The sequence below is a fragment of the Eulemur rufifrons genome, chromosome 6 (assembly GCF_041146395.1).
Source record: "Eulemur rufifrons isolate Redbay chromosome 6, OSU_ERuf_1, whole genome shotgun sequence".
Classification (NCBI taxonomy): domain Eukaryota; kingdom Metazoa; phylum Chordata; class Mammalia; order Primates; family Lemuridae; genus Eulemur; species Eulemur rufifrons.
The window spans coordinates 72,553,352-72,571,278 of NC_090988.1; the positions used below are offsets into that span (position 1 = coordinate 72,553,352).

Consider the following 17,927-nt stretch of genomic DNA (forward strand, 5'->3'; position numbering starts at 1 on the left):
AGGAAAAAGAAATATGTAATATAATTATTATTTCCTAATAAGGTCTTCATTAGTATTCATCTTTAACATATCATTGGTATTAGGCATTCTATATAACTATTGCCATTTAAATAGATAATGTGTATTACATTACCTACCACATAGCTAATGTTTTATAATTGATTGTTAAGTCTAAATCTCCTGTGTGATTAATTTCATTATCTCTTTTTGTTTTTACTTGTTCATAAGGACTCTGTTAAGAACCACGAACAGTATGTAAGCTTCCTTATTTTAACTATTCAAATTTTCAACAACTTCCCATGTAGGCACTTTTTTAAAAATAAAATATTATCATCATATGTTGGAAGATTCATTTACCTTATGAAACTTGAAAGAAACTTGAAAGAAAACTAATTTTGCATACCTACTGTACTCCGTAAAATTCTGTGGAATCTCAAATTTGGCATAGACCTCAGAGGTGACTGAACCCATTCATTTCATGAAAATAGCCGAGGAAGGTAGCCATTTTATCCTGACATAAACATGTCTAGTTCCTTCCGTGTGGGGCTGTCCCCAGTTTAAGAAAGATGTTCTTTCCATTGACCCAATCTAACCTTTCTCTTATCCTAGGCACATGATTCAAAGAACAGGTTGTGTCTGACCCTTCTTCCTCTATAATGGCTCTTTAGATATTTGATGGGACCTCTCAATTCTTCACCATTTGTTGACATTTTTAACTTGATGAATTGGTTAATGTTTGTCTGGAAGTTTTTCTAGATTTTGAGGTTTACTAGCTTAACATTTAAAATCCTAATCATAACCAACTACTCAGGCCAGTCTCTGGATTAATGCTTTGTTGGAAATAAAATGACAAGCGTGGTAAAGAAGAGAAATGTGTTCTGACTTTCTACAAAACATAATTCACTCACTGAATTATTAAATATGTAAGACCAAGATATGTACCCCAAAGTAGGGTAAAGCTGCTTGAAAGAGCAAAATGAGTTTGTATTTGATGGTGTTTTCAGTCATGCATTGTGTCTGGATTGTTTACCATTCTGTACCTGGGGCTCACAAAGCACCTGGCACAGTTATAACTTAGCATATTATTAAAGTCTGAGTGGATGAACCTTATTAATATTACCTGTGCTGTTGTTATCGTGACCTACAACATTCATCTTTATGTTCATCATTATTGCTATTACAATATACTACAATATATTGAGATCTCAGTGAGCTGAAAGGCACTGAGATAAGTGCTTTAAATACTTTCCTTATTTATTCCTTACATTTATGAGTAAAATTGTTCCTCATTTGAAAATATGGAAATTGAGATTGAGGAAGTCTGAGTAATTTATCCAAGTCTACAAAGCTAGTAAATACTAGATTTAAGAATGTGAACATTGGCTAAACACAGACTCTTCAGCCCACAGGCTTAAATTAACCACTACTTTATTCTGATTCCTCATAAAATCTCTACTATGAGACAGCACTTTTTGTCTCTTTCCAAGAGTTCCAATTTCCTGTCAATAATTACTTCAGTAAGTATGGGAGAATGAGGCAAAGGATGCATCAGTGTGACAAAAAGCTGTGTGTGTGCATTTAGCAGTCACAGGAAAGAGATGATCTTCAAGTCTGAAGAGGTGACAGTAAAGATTCATTCATTCTATGCTCATTCATTTATCTCATGAGCCTTTGCTGTGGTTCATCAAGGTTAGTCTGATGACCATGCTCCTATATCACATCTCACTTGTTTAAGAACAGTCTCCAACTTTCTCATTTCATCCATCTATTCCAACGTTTCTCACAGCTCTTCACTTATCGTGCCTGGCACAAACAGTAGAGGAAAAGCAATGAGATTTTGGCGGTTACCTGCATTTTTTTACTAACCATAAAAGCCTTTCAGGTTTCCAAGTGAGCTTTTTTTTTTTTTAAAGGAGGACTGCTAGCAAAGCTAATTCAGCATATTTTACAACCTGGGTAGTATTTTGTCTTCTCTTGGGATTTTCTTTCTCTTCTTTTGTGACTGGAAAATCTCTCTACTCTTCTTATTCAGTTCTGCATGACCAGATGGCTATTTGAGAATGAGCTGGATTTTGATTTATTCTGGCATTGTAGGATGAGGTTCTCAGTGGAGAGGGGAGACAGGAGAGTTGGAAGGATAGAAAATATGCAGTGAGCTTCTCAACACCACAAGATTAATGATCCTAAAGGATTTATAATTTGAACTACTCCTTAAATGATAGTTGGGGGGTTTAAAACATGGGCAATACATTATAATAATTTGGAGCATAAGGAAGCCTGAGCAAAGATTTACATATGTGAACTTAACTCATCAAATTTGAAGAAGAACAAGTAAAATTCTGTTGCTATTTCATTCAAATGGGGTTGTAAGTGTTAGGAGAGAGGGCTTTAAGTGTAGTCATATTATAAATAATTTCATGTGCTGTTTAATTTTTTGCTTCACTCTGTAGTTAATGGGAAATCACATTTTTTTATGGGCAGGGGACATTTTTCTTATTTATCTTAATGTGATGGATTTTATGCAGTGAGCTAACATGGTGAATTCCATTTTAGGAAGACATTTCTGAAGGCTGAGCTGATTATTGATTGGAGAAAGGTGAGATTAGAGTTGGAGAGTTTAATTCAACAATCGAGAAAGGAAATAATGGAGTAAACTCCATGATCTCTGAAAGCTAGGGAAAGAACATAACCTAACATGCTGAATTGTTTTCATGAAAAATGGTTTACAGCCTTGTGCACAGGACTGCCTGCTGCTATCATCTGCAAATTTCATTTTCAAAGCTGAGATAACATAATCCTCAAAGTCCTCTGAGTTATAAGACACTGAATTTGTTGCATTTCTTAGGTTCTGGCAAATGCATGTAAATGGAAAAATCTCATGGCTTACTAGCCTTTGGGTTGAGATACTTGATCATTAAAAAGATAAAATTATAAGATATATTGCTTGAGATCGGAAGTTAATCATGCTCTGATGATATGTATTATGTTAGTGTCAGGCAACAAGAGACTCTGGGTCATTTTAAAAAGGAACATTTATGTCATTATTCTTTTAGTTTTATAATTTAATTTAGGAATGGACTCATGAAATAGTTTAACTGATAGTTTAACTCCAAATATTTGAATATTATAACCTAACTTCTGACAAATATAACCAAGTTTCAACTTCTTGTCTGCCAGGTGAGAGAAGAAAAATGTTGCTGTCTTGACAAGTCCTGGAAGGGAGAGGGGAACGCTTATAAAAATGGCATAGATTACAAACATGTCACTGAAGGACGAGGGTCATATCAGTGGCATGTTTGAGCAAGCATTATATGGAATGACAACTTTAGAATCTTGTTCATAAATTTCTTTAAATTTAATCATAAAGAAAGCATTAGCTTCTTAGAAAAAGTAGGCACGATGTTTATCACAATTGTCTCTAAATAACTTCTAAATTGACTATAAACATCACTTCTTGGCATGTAAGTTCTTGAAGTGTTTCTACACTGGACAGCTCTCAATATTTCCCATCTCAGCTGCCCTCACTGCTTACCCACGATGCATTCCTCCCACCCACCATATGTCTGCCTTCACTTCTTTGTCCTCATGATTCTGCCTCAGAAACTCTAGCCATCACTCGCCAGTGAGGACCTATCAAGGGGAGGATGTTATGTAAGATTTGGACACTAGTGGGTGGGAAACATGGGGCCATTTTAGACTGACTGTCAAAATATCTTAGTTAAGTCCTTTACAAGCATTTTAAATTTTTAAAATGTGTGTTTTGAAATAATTGTTTTATATAGATTAAAAAGATGTGAAGATAATGTTTCAGACACATAAGTTGCTAGATTATTTGGTTTTAATGGCACTGTGAGTGAGTGTGAGAAAATGTGTGTGTGTGTTATTGAAGGCTAAAGTCATAAATTGCCTGAGAAAACTGAAAAAATAAATAAATAAACTTTCTTAACTGCCCTTTAGTTGATACCCTAGGAGGCTTTCCTTTCCTTGAAATACCTTTAGCCTTGACCTTTCAGTTTCCCTTGTAGCAGGGTCCACAAATTCCACAGATAAACAACAGAACCTCAGTCTTGTGAACAAACAGCAAGCCGTTCACACAAATCAGATGTGGACATCTTACACTTGCAGTGCAATTAGCAATGGCCACGTCAAGCAATTTTTCATTATAAATTCACTGAGGTAACTCGGATTGTAAGAAAATAAATATACCTCTTTTATATATTCATATCACTTAACACAGCTTTAATCTATAGTAAATGTGTAAATACCAATGAGGTTGTTTTGTTTCAAATATATATCTTACTTGTTATAGTGCATGTCATGAAAAAGCATATAAAGCTAAAAACAATGAAAAGAAAAAAGAGTATCTGGTTTTAGGCACCTGAAGTAATTAAGCAAATCCTTCTTGTGTATCTAAAATGTCACATACATAAACTGAGCACATTGATTTTGTTTTAATACAGAAATGGTCTGTGAAAGACATTAATATCTTTGTTTTTTTTTTTTTTTTTTTAACTTCATAATGAATTTCTAGGTCTTTATTATGTTTTTTCACACAGCCTTTTTATTTTTTTTATTTTTTTTTATTTAATTTTACAGAATCAAAGAGTCTAACAGTATATCTTGTTAGATACAGTATGTCCTCATAATGTATACATTATTTTTTGTACAATGATATGAAATAATATGGGAAATATTCATGATAAATTATTAAGTGAACAGTGCAAGTTAAAAACAATAGTTTCATATTTTTTTCCCCACCCCCCCTTTCCCGAGTCAGCACCTTCAAGTGTTACCACTCCCCAAACGGTGCGCAATGCACTCATTGTGTAGGCATACCCCCATCCCCTCCCCCACCCCCCACCTCAGTCTGATGTCCAATTGGTGTCGTTTCCAGATTTGTATTTAAGTGATGATCAAGGAAACCAATTTTCTGGTGAGTACATGTGATGCTTGTTTTTCCATTCTTGGGATACTTCACTTAATATAATGGGTTCCAACTCTCTCCAGGAGAACCATAGAGATGTTGTATCTTCATCATTCCTTATAGCTGAGTAGTATTCCATGGTATACATATACCACAGTTTACTAATCCAATCATGTATTGATGGGCATTTGGGTTGTTTCCACATCTTTGCTATTGTGAATTGTGCTGCTATAAACATTTGGGTACACGTGCCTTTGTTACAGAATGACCTTTTTTCCTTTGGGTATATGCCCAGTAATGGGATTGCTGGGTCAAATGGCAGGTCTACTTGAATCTGTTTAAGATACCTCCATAATGCTTTCCACAGAGGTTGCACTAGTTTGCAGTCCCACCAGCAGTGTATTAGTGTTCCTGTCTCTCCACACCCACGCCAACATGTGTTGTTTTGGGTTTTTTTGATAAAGGCCATTCTCACTGGGGTTAAGTGATATCTCATTGTGGTTTTGATTTGCATTTCCCTGATGATTAGAGATGTTGAACACTTTTTCATATGTTTGTTAGCCATTTTTATATCTTCTTTTGAAAAATTTCTATTCATGTCCTTTGCCCACTTTTTGATAGGGTTGCTTGATTTTTTCTTGCTGATTTTCCTGAGTTCTAAATAGATTCTTGTTATCAGTCCTTTATCTGATGTGTAGTATGCAAAAATTTTTTCCCATTCTGTAGGTGGTCTGTTTATTCTCTGGACTGTTTCTTTGGCTGTGCAGAAGCTTTTTAATTTAATCATGTCCCATTCATTTATTTTTGTTGCTGCTGTGATTGCCTTGGGGGTCTTCTTCATAAATTCTTTGCCTAGGCCAATGTCTGTAAGAGTCTTTCCTACGTTTTCTTCTAGAATTCTGATTGTATCACGCCTAAGGTTTAAGTCTGTTATCCACCGTGATTTGATTTTTGTGAGAGGTGAAAGCTGTGGGTCCTGTTTCAGTCTTCTACAAGTGGCTAACCAATTCTCCCAGCACCATTTGTTGAATAGGGATTCTTGTCCCCAGAGTATATTCTTTCCCGCTTTGTCGAAAATTAGGTGACTATATGAGGATGGTTCTATATTTGGATTTTCTGTTGTGTTCCACTGGTCTGTGTCCCTGCACTTGTGCCAATACCAGGCTGTTTTAAGAACCACGGCCTTGTAGTATAGTTTGAGGTCTGGCAAATTAATACCTCCCATTTTGTTTTTGTTGCTTAAAATTGCTTTTGCTATACGGGGTCTTCTTTGATTCCATACAAAGTGTATAATTATTTTCTCTACATCTGTGAAGAATGATGTTGGTAATTTAATAGGGATTGCATTGAATCTGTAGATCACTTTGGGTAGTATAGACATTTTAACAATGTTGATTCTTCCGATCCACGAGCATGGTATATTTTTCCATCTATTTGCAAGTTCTGCTATTTCTTTTCTCAGTGTTTCATAGTTTTCCTTATAGAGGTCCTTTACCTCTTTAGTTAGATATATACCTAGATATTTTATTTTCTTTGTTGCTATTTTGAAGGGTATTGAGTCTTTAATTTGGTTTTCCGATTGACTGTTATTGGCATATATAAATGCCTCTGATTTGTGTATATTAATTTTGTAGCCTGAGACTTTGCTGTATTCGTTAATCAATTCCAGGAGTCTCTTGGTTGAATCCTGGGGGTTTTCCAGATATAACATCATATCATCAGCAAAAAGTGAGAGTTTGATCTCTTCCTTCCCTATTTGGACTCCCTTGATTCTGCTCTCTTGCCTGATAGCTCTCGCAAGGACTTCCAATACTATGTTGAAAAGTAATGGAGACAATGGGCAGCCCTGTCTGGTTCCAGTTCTAAGTGGGAGTGCTTTCAGTTTTTCCCCATTCAGTATGATGTTGGCTGTGGGTTTGTCATATATGGCTTGTATCATTTTTAGGTAGGTTCCATCAATGCCTATTTTGTTAAGCGTTTTTATCATAAAAGGGTGTTGAATTTTGTCAAATGCTTTTTCTGCATCTAATGAGAGTATCATATGGTTTTTGTTTTTGCTTCTATTTATGTGGTGAATTACATTTATAGATTTACGTATGTTGAACCACCCCTGCATCTCGGGGATGAAGCCCACTTGGTCGTGGTGGATTACTTTTTTGATAAGTACTTGGATTCGATTTGCTAGTATTTTATTGAAAATTTTTGCATCTATATTCATGAGGGAAATTGGTCTGTAGTTCTCTATTTTTGTTGTGTCCTTTCCAGGTTTTGGTATTAATGTTATATTGGCTTGGTAGAACGTGTTAGGGAGAACTCCATCCTTCTCAATATTGGAGAATAGTTTATGTAGGATGGGCACCAGTTCTTCTTTGTATGTATGGTAAAATTCAGGTGTGAACCCATCTGGACCAGGGCTTTTCTTTTTGGGAAGGTTTTTTATTGCTGTTTCGATTTCAGTTCTTGATATTGGTCTGTTCAGGTACTCTATTTAATATCTTTGTTTTTATAAGGTGAAATTGAGTTCTACAACCCAGGAAGGTTGCAGAGCTTCCCCTGATAAGACAATCGGTTAGTGAAACCACTGGGACTCGGACACAGAGATGCCTGACCCCAAAGCCTGTGCTGTCACCATTCCACTGGGTGTCACCTGAAAGCACTTACCGTCATCACACTTATCAGTCTCTGATACTCTCGTTTATATGTTCTTGTTTATGTATTTATTTCTGCTTTATTCACTAGACTGTAGCCTTCATTAAGAACAAAGATTTTGTCTTTTATCAATGTTCTCTTTTCAGTCAGTCAGCACCTGGCTCATAATAGAAATGCAATAATGTCTGTGGCATGAATGATTCAAGTATAAAGCCATTTTTGAAGCTTGATTTGGCTTTTAGTTTTCGAGAAGTTTAAAGATAACAAAGGTAAATCATTAGACTGACTGGATTTCATTTCTGTGACTATAAAGGGAAAATTAAAAATCCATTTGCCCAGGCAAAAGTTATTCCAACAGTTTTTCTATAACATCCTTGGCTACAGTTGCAATAAGAAGTGACTATTTTTCCTCACTGATCCTACAGTTTTTCTTTTACCCTGTAATACAGCTTTTCTAAATGAGGAGCTTTTATTTTAAGAATTACATTATGTTGTTTCCAAGGCAGCTGCCCTAGAAGTGGACCCGTTGGCATAATTCTATATTAAGTGTTTCCCAGTGTAACTCCAAGCCCATGTTTTATTGGATAAATCTTTAGATATAAACACAATTTGGTATAAACTTAAAACCTCTACTTTCTCAAGTCGTTTTTCTTCCCAAAGCAAAACATTAATTGAGGTAATTTTTTATTATTATTTTTACATTTTGGTGAAAAGAGAAGCAGTAGTAATAAATGTTTTTGTAGCCCCTTTTATCAGCACTTTTTTCTCCATTTCCTTTTCTTCTCTTCTCTCTACTTTCCCTCTTCTTTCGCTATGTGTGAGAATTACATGCCTGTGGATTCTGCTACATAAAGGTTTGTAATGTCAGTGTCAACTGATCATAATTTTCAGTTTGTATCCATTAATGATAATAATAATAATGATAGAAGGAGAAAGAGAAACATGTTTACTGTTTGTTAATATCTATTTGGAATTGTTTTATATGTGTTTTCTAATTTTACCTTCAAATTAACTCCATGAATAAGTAGGCCCATTTTGCAATGAAATAAGTTGAAGTCCAGAGGAAAATAACTTGATCAAGATCACCAGTGAATAAACATCAAAGCCAAAATTTGAAAGAAAGTCTATTTTAAACCAAAACACTTTTAACCTATAGCCAAAACTTTCTTTATACAACAATGTTGGAATTGAGTCAAATTCTTCTTGCTCTCCTTAAATTCCAGCAGTTCTCTGTAAATTTTGACAACTGGGGTCAGATTTGCAACAGAGTAAGATAACTCTATGATAAACCTACCTTTTACGTTCTCACCAATGAATACCTGTTTCCACAATGGCTGTAAGTTTAATAAGATGCTTATCAAGGTACAATATATACAAGACATAATTATGTGACCTTATCTCTGTTGCTTCTCTGAGAAACACTAAGAATTTTATGAATCCCATTTTATAAAATTTCCACAATGCCTATAAACACAGAAAAAGTAATTCTAAAGGTAGTGTTCATTATAGGATCAAAGTATCAAAAAAAGTTATAGCTGTCTTCCAACCACATAACATTTTCTTTAATGCTGAAATGTAAGAAGTTTTCATTGTTCACATAATCACAGCCTTGTCTCAAATAGTTGATTGTGCTACCTTGATGAAATAAATACTCCATTGCAAATCCTGTATTATCTCACTCATGACAGTGACCTCAAGCAATGCTTTACAGATAAAGAGTTTTGAGGTCAGGAAATGTTTATGTTTCCTTCTTACAGATTTATAATACCTCTGAGTCTTATGAAGAAGTCAATCTTAAATTTCGTGTGTGCATTAGAATTGCCGGCATGCTGATTAAAAACACAAGCACCATATTGATAGGACAGGATACCGTGGAGTAGTATTTTTTAATATTCCCCTCGTGATTATGTGAACAGATAATTTAAAATCAAAACTTCAAGATATTGTATATTAAAATCTCTAAGAAGAACTATAGTAAATACAACGTTTGATGTGGAAATCATTTTTTCCCCAAACTTATATGATATATGAACGCCATTCTTTCCAAATGCCTTTTGGGAAATCCTACACTATGTAGCTTACTTTCTGCATGGTCTATCTTTTCTGACCCTGACTTCAAGCGATTATTCTTAGTTAATTTTTCAAAGTCTGAATGCAAGTATAATTGAAACAAAAGCCAGCTGGTTTATTATAGCAAAAACAGATTATAATTTTTCCAGGGAAATGTAAGTTTCCAGTTCTAACTGAAACTCATACAACAAGAAAAAGAAACATTTTTCCCCTAGGTAGTGTAGAAGATTTCTCTATACATCTGCTTAAAGTATTTAGAATAAAGTAGTTAAGGTTTCAACTATTGATCTCTGTCCTGATGGTTACAATCTCAATTTTCCTTTATCGTGTGGGCTTATTTAGAAGGAAATAATTGTTTATTAAATTTGGGGGCCCCTGTCAAATATGCCTAAAACTGGTCATACAAAGAAAGCAGACATTTATTAAAATTCCAAAGTATTGAACTATTTTCATGTCCTATGTATGTTTTTATTAATTCATTATTAGTAGGCATTTACCTGTGACCTAGGGGTGATAAATGTAGCCCCTTTCTTGAAGGAACTCATCATTTATTGAGGAGCAAGACATGCTTATGCATGTAAAAGCAATGTTAAATGCTAAAGTTGTTATATGCATAGTACCTTTAGAATAGGTCAGTGTGACTGAGGTTATCTAGTGGTGGAATGGTGGAAAGAATGAGATATGGAGGAGATGAATATCTGGTTTTCAGTATCTCACAGTGAAGAAAGACTTTAATGAAGATGGAATGGTGTACACATTGGCAAGGAAGGGTAAAGAAAGAAAGAATATTCAATTAAGAGCTATCTGGTGTGAAAAGAGGGCATATGTAAAAATAACTTTGTTTTAAAATCTGAATTGGAGTGGGTTTAAGCTACACAATCTCTTTAGTTATTTTCTATACAGAATTTTTTAAATGTTAAAGTTTGAAGCCAGCTTATGTCTCCATCTCCTGGTTGACCCCAGGAAAGAAACTGACTTGGTCACTACCAGAGCAATTCACTTATCCAGTTGCCATTATTTAACTCTTAGGCTCTGTTTTACACATGGAAAGGATTATGGGAAATCACACACACACACACCCCCCCCACACACAGACAAATGCAGACTCTTACACTAAATATTTTGCTGTTAATTAAAAAGGGTGTTTATAATAAAGAAGAGGAAATGAAGGGAGGAAGGAGAAAAAAGAGGCAGTAAGGAAAGAAGGAAGGAAGGTATGCAGGGAGGGAGGAAGGGACAATTCAATATTTTAATCTTGGTCAAAATGGAAATGAAGCCCAACTGGAACGTGTTTTTTTGTTTGTTTGTTTGTTTGTTTTATTTTTTTACTTCCAGCAATTGACCTTCTTCAAATCTGGTGAGGCTTATAAGTAAGACGAGATTTTCTGGTTAGAAAAATTTAGGATCTTAGTTCCAGTAATATTATCTTTTTTTAAAGATGTTGAGGATTTTTTAGTAGACAGATTGATGATCACATCATTTAAATTGCTTTCTGTCCTGCAATATTGATGTTCCTGCAGGCACACAGATCATTGACATATTTAAATCTTAAAGTCTAGATGCATCACAGATATAGCAGTTTTATAGTCCTTTACTTCATTGTTAACATTTGACAGAGAAAGAAATTTCCATCGGAATTGTATTTCTTTGTAGTAGCTGATTGCCATAAGTGTTTCTAAGATCCCAAAACCAATCATGAATGCTTGATTTCTCCTTGGGATTCCTTTTTTGTTGTGATGCTTTTGACCCTAGCTAGCCCTTTCAGCATAAATTCAAGTGATGGAAACTTCTCAATGAGAAAATTTCAAAGGAGTTTTTGTTTTGTTTTGTTTTGTTTTTATTCCCTTTCTTTGTTTAACTTCATTGACCTGTTTTCAATTACTGCTTTTTTAGGAGGGCAAAACCTGTTCGATGAAGCACAAAGAGAGTCCTCCAAGTAATACCACTGCAGAATCAGAGGCTATCCCACAGGTATTTTGTTTGTGTTATTTTTGTTATGTAAGAAAGCACTTCTTGGATCCATTGTATGCAGTGCTTTTCTCTTTTGCTCTAGCTCCAGCAGGATGCTGTATTGGCTAATACAATGTAATTCCTTCACCTGGTGCCCTTTAACTTTTCCATGGCTGTTCTGTCTTCCACTAAGTTTTTGGTTTGATATGTGAGGCCCTGGGAAGATCAACAATGAGGGAGCCCTCCCTCTCCTCCTCACTGCATCCTCCTCCCCAGCAACCAGGAAACAAAACAGAAATAAACAGAGATTAAAAACAGGCATATGTTCCTGTGTGGGGCCAAGGATATTATAGAAGATTTCAGGAAGCAAGAGAGGTGAAAAAAAAGTATATATCAACTATAGAAAGTAAAAAACAAGCACAAGTCAAGAGGTTGATTCTGAATTTTTATTTGTGCTGTCTTATATTTGACCAAATATATTGTATTATAGCAATTCTTAAGTTTCTTTTTTCACCTAATACAACATTTCTTAAATTATGGATTAGAGTAATCAGAGGTGAACGGTGTGGCCAAGTTTTCTCAAAATAATTTTTGAAATATCTTGCCACTTGTATACAAAACATTTTTATGTACTTTCATGAGGTAGAAGTATTAATAGCTTTACATTTGCTTCATTTTTGTCTGACATTAGTTTTATGTATGCTGTTTTTGAGATATATGAATTTTCATTACTATTCTGTAAGAATTGTCTATTTTTACCTTAAAATGTATTTATTTTGATTCTTCTAATTGTCTATATTGTTTGACAGAAATTGCAAATGTCTCCTTGTTCTGAATGTGAGGTGAAAAAAGTTCCAGAAAAACAGTTGACCAACTTTGAAGGAATGCCAGCTAGAGAAGAAAAAATACTGTAAATACTAAGAAACTGTGTTAAAAACATCCATTTGCTATTGTCTTCATACTCTTTTTAGACCACAGGCTTGATGGAAATAATAAATTTCTAAAGCATGTAACTTTTTCACAATTTTATGTAACTTTATAAAGTAGTCTACAAACTTTCCAGAAGATTCCAGGCCAATTATGATCTTTAAGCAATAACCTAATTGAGATGGATATCCACAGTCATAAATATTTCCTTGTCATCAATAAATTGCCCCATATAAATTGGTTTGTTTTGAAATCAAATACAACATATCACTTGATTCTCTTTGTTCATTTGAATATCTATTGTATGATGTAGTTGTTGAAATCAGCTGGAGGATGATAAAATATTATAGATCCTCTGTATTCTTAAAATCTGAATTACAACCATATCATAAAGATTTTGTTATACATTAGCCAACTGGACTCATTGTCCTCAATGTTGGAATTTGTACCAACATAAATGAATCTTTTATTTGAAAATGTTTGTTATTCTTATTTTGAACTAATAATTATTTTGTCTAAATAATACCAAGGCAATTCTGGCAAGCGTTTAGTCAGTTAACAGAATTTATGAAATATATTTGTCATGATGTAGAAAAAATATTTGGATGAATGACTAAATTTCTGACATAATTGATTACATTTTTTGGCATTCTAAAGATATATTTGCCATGTATGTCTCCTGGAATTACTGCAAGTTGGAAATTGAGTTGTTTCAAATACTTGGCATGTTTTTTATGAAGTTGAGTAGTGTAATGTGAGGTGGGAGGATTGTTCTAAAATACAAATATGAAAGCAGACAATATGTATTTCAAAATGGATATTTGATGAAAGTGAAAGAGCCGTGTAGATCCAATGACCCAGATACATATTTTTTTTGAAAAACAATGTATTATTGAAACAAATCAATGGCAGTGTTAAACTTTGAAGTTGGGATTTTATATAGGAATATTACAGATTAAATCAATACACTCATGAATAATCTGAACATAGTTCACAAGCAAGAGGAATTGACATGAATAATTTTCTGATTGATAGGATGGTTAGAGCATCAAACTTGCAGACTCATCTTAGTAAGCTAACTGATCCAGTTAGGTTGTCTGCACTGAATATATTCACTTCCATGTTAGATTCATTTTACAAATGCAGAAAGCACATAAAACCATTGGTTTTACAGAATGGATCTGTCAAGCCACAATTATTACATTTGGAGCAGTGTATCCTAGAAAATAGTTAATAAAATATAGTAAATGAAACCTAGAATCAATACATAAACTTAAATTCTGTGATAGAGTAGCACACCTTTGATCACAATGACATATTCAAAGAAATTTAAAGATTTGGAGAATTGGAAAATATCATTAGCTGTAAAAGTAATATTGTGGTATATTCATATAGCAATTCTATTTTCAGAATAGTTCAGTGTCATTTATCAGTACAGACGGTCCTCAACTTATAATAGGGTGAGTTAGGATTTGTTTGACATTATGATGGTACAAAATGTCACAATTTCTATGTACTTCACATTTTGAATATCGACCTTTTGTTTGGCTAGTGATATGTGGTACATAAGATATTCAATACTTTATTATAAAATAGGCTTTTTATTAGGTGATTTTGCCCAATTATAGGCTAATGTATGTGTTCTGAGCACGTTTAAGGTAGGCTAGACTAAGTTTTTCTGTTTGGTATGTTAGGTGTATTAAATACATATTTGACTTATAATATTTTCAATTTATGATGGGTTTATATGTACATAAACCCCAGTGTAAGTCGAGGAGCATCTGTATTTTTGATATAACAAACTACCTAAGTAAGAAAGAGAATTAGTTTTATAGCTGATACATAGAATTTTCAGATGAAGTGACCAGGATAAACGAAAAGATCAAGGTCTGAATTTCCTGCAGACTCCTTCCCAATTCTAAAAATCATTTAATTCTACAAAGTAGAATATTATTATTTACCCAAGTTTTGTTCCTTGTAATTTTCCTATTGTACCCAGGAGTCCTAACTATCTTCATATATTTTTGAAAGGGAAATAGATCATTAAGTTTTAATTTAGTTTCACTCTCCTACTCCCAACCTGGGCCCCAACTTACCTTCTAGACCCTATGGATCCATTTCACGATCTCACCTTAAACAGCATATTTTCAGACATCTTTGGGCCTAAAAAAAAAATAAATAAATAAGGAGAATCTGGCTGATAGTTTCTGAAATTTTTGAATGATAATGTGTTGTACGATGAGAATTTTGCTTAATATTAAACAAATTAGAATAGCTTCATTTCTTAATTGTTTATTTTCTCTTTGTTCTGAATTCCTATTCTAGTATGTAACAATATAATCAGTTTGATTTTATTAATTCATGACATAATTAAGTGGGCTTTGAATCAGCATAATGTATTATTTTTTTTCCTTTAAACCCATATAGCATTATGCATTCTTCAGAGTTTACTGTGGTATATTCATGGCATCATTTGTTCCAAAAAACAAACAAACAACAAAAAAAAAACAATAAAACTTGTAGTGGGAGATCTTTATAAATATTTTTAAAAAATATTCTGGGAGTTCCTTTTAATAGTTAAGTATGAGATTCTTTTTTAAAGTATATTTTATGACTGTACTTTAATGAATACATTTTATTTCTTTCACTTATTTAATTGCTTTAAAATAGGACCAGAAAGGTTTAAAATGTCTCACTTATGTCTATGACTTTTGTCTATAAGATAGGTGTCATTTATTATTATATCTTTTAATTAACAGGTATATAAATAGATGTTTTTGAGGAATTAACATTAAGAGCCCAGACATCCTCAAATGAAATAAAACTTTAACCTAAATGTTGATCATAGATGTATAACTCTATTATATACCTGTAATGACAAAGCATAAAAGATTACTTACATTTCTCAGAATATGAATTGATTCCTATTGAAAAAACAACTTTCCAATGGAATAACTTGTTTTAATATAAGTACTACCAGAATTAATAAAAATTTTATTTTTCTCTAGTTATTTTAAAATACTAATCAATGCTATGTATTTGTTTCTAAGTTAGGAATTTGTTTTGGGCTTTGTGTTTTCTTGTATGTGCATTAACTATGTAGACTGAACCAGTTCCTAAAACATATGAAACCTAAATGAATGCTGGCAGTGTCTATCCAATGCCAGAATTCTCAGAAGAAAAGTGAGTAATTCAGTCAGTCATCTGGATGTGGCTTTTCTGTGTAATCTCAAATATCTGAATATTGAAAATATTAGGTGGCTTACTTTCTTTTTTCAGTCTTTCTGCAGATGTTCAACATCACAGTACTGTTTCATATATAATTCAGTTTCATAAAATATGCTCAATTACAAGTCTAAGACAGTTACATGTGATGGAGGTATTTACTGTTTTAGATGGACAATGTGGATAGCTGGACTAAAACGATATTTGTGAACAATGCTATAATGAAAGCTTTTATTTTTGTAGCTCAGACACTGTAAAGTACTAATTGCAGCAGAGACTGAAATAATTGGCAGCACAAAGTAGCCTGAACTGGCCAGACCTAGAGAATGGTGAAAACATATATTTGTTTACTTAAGAGACATTTTCTTAGTCATGTGTATAGTCTTAAATTTTCCCAAACTATGTGTTCTCTGGATTATGTTATGATAATATTAACAGTCAAATGATGAAGAATAAAAGGTGCTGAAAGATGGCCTATTTTTGTTCAATAAAGGTTTGTTACTAAGACTACAATGTATATTATCCTATATAAGGTAATTGGAAAAAAAAATAGATATTAACATTAAAATAGTACTTGCTCTGTGTCTAAGAACTTTTTAAAAATGTCATCCTTGAAGTTTCATTAATCTCTCTTTTCCAAAGCCCCCAAAATATTTTATTTTATTTATTACTAGAATGTGTTTTTTTTAAATAGATTTCCATGATGGCAGATGTTTTTGTCCTTTTTTCAGTTTAAATTTGTATTTTTAATTGATGAATAATTATTGTGTATATTTAAGGGGTACAATGTGATTTTTTTGAGATGTATAGTGATACACACACACCTTGTGGAATGATTACATCAGGCTAATTAACATATCTATCAGCTCACAAATTAATCTCCAGTGCTTAGCACTAGCTGCCTCATAGAATATGCTTAAATGTTTGTTGAAGGAATTAATTTAGGGCCTGAAGCAGCAAGGGAACAAGCAGAGGAATCAGCAAGAGAGCATATTATGGTATGGTAAGATACAGTCTTTTATATTATGTTTTATTTGTGTTGTTGTTTTGTTTTGTTCTTAGAATGATTTTCCCTTCCCTTTTTTTCTCTGAAAGCTTCATCTATGGGTCTGTGGCTGTGACTTTAAGCATAGTACATATGGCACCCCTGGAAGAATTTTGAAATGCAGATCAATGTAATAGACTTATTTCACATGAGCTTTATGAGTCTTTAATTTGCATCCAGGTCTGACACACATTTGGACTTGCACAGATCCCTTAAATTCTTTTAACATTAGTTTCCCAAACTCTCTTGAGTTTGAAGCAGTTGGATTGAAATCAGAGATTTCCTTGTCCATTGTGGAGACCTACCCCTGCAGAAGAAATAACTGTAGGGCTGCCAAGGAGGTTAATGGACACCCAGAGGATAGGACTCTGGATTCCATAATTCCCTCATCTTCAAATAAAGTATTTATTTTGTTATATCCTTTATGTATGTTGCACTTATACAATCTGAATATACTTTTAGTGGAGAAAGGGAGTCCATCTGAAGTGATTTGAAAATCATAGAGCAAGAAACTCTCTACAAACTCTTCCCATTTGTTCATTCAGTCAGCCAGTCATTCAGTCATTTGATAGATACTCTTTAAGATTCTGGGCCAGGCGCAGTGGCTCACACCTGTAATCCTAGCACTCTGGGAGGCCGAGGCGGGTGGATCCTTTGAGCTCAGGAGTTCGAGACCAGCCTGAGCAAGAGAGAGACCCCATCTCTACTAAAAAAAAAAAAAAAAAAATAGAAAGAAATTAGCTGGACAACTAAAAATATATACAGAAAAAATTAGCCGGGCATGGTAGCACATGCCTGTAGTCCCAGCTACTTGGGAGCCTGAGGCAATAGGATTGCTTGAGCCCAGGAGTTTGAGGTTGTTGTGAGCTAGGCTGATGCCATGGCACTCTAGCCAGGGCAACAGAGTGAGACTCCGTCTCAAAAAAAAAAAAAAAAAAAAAGATTCTGAAATGTGCCTGCCATTCTACTTGTTGAGGATCCAAATGTAAGCAAAAGTAATAATTATGAATATTAATATATTTCATATGTTCCATTTGTTTACTTGTTTTTTTTAAAAAAATTATTTGGTAAATGTTTTCAGGATTCATTGAAATAGATATTACAATTATCTTTATATCACAGATGAGAAAATTGAGG

At 33.7% G+C, this 17,927-nt stretch overlaps 1 protein-coding gene across 1 annotated transcript in view; it reads left to right on the top strand.

Moving 5' to 3' along the window:
- Positions 1–12,507, top strand: part of LUZP2 (leucine zipper protein 2) — a 196,934-nt gene extending 184,427 nt beyond the window's left edge. The window contains exons 8-9 of the mRNA XM_069469723.1: positions 11,537–11,614; positions 12,403–12,507. Of these exons, the coding sequence (XP_069325824.1) occupies positions 11,537–11,614; positions 12,403–12,507 (183 nt within the window). The remainder of the gene's footprint in view (positions 1–11,536; positions 11,615–12,402) is intronic.
- Positions 12,508–17,927: the final 5,420 nt, after the last annotated feature.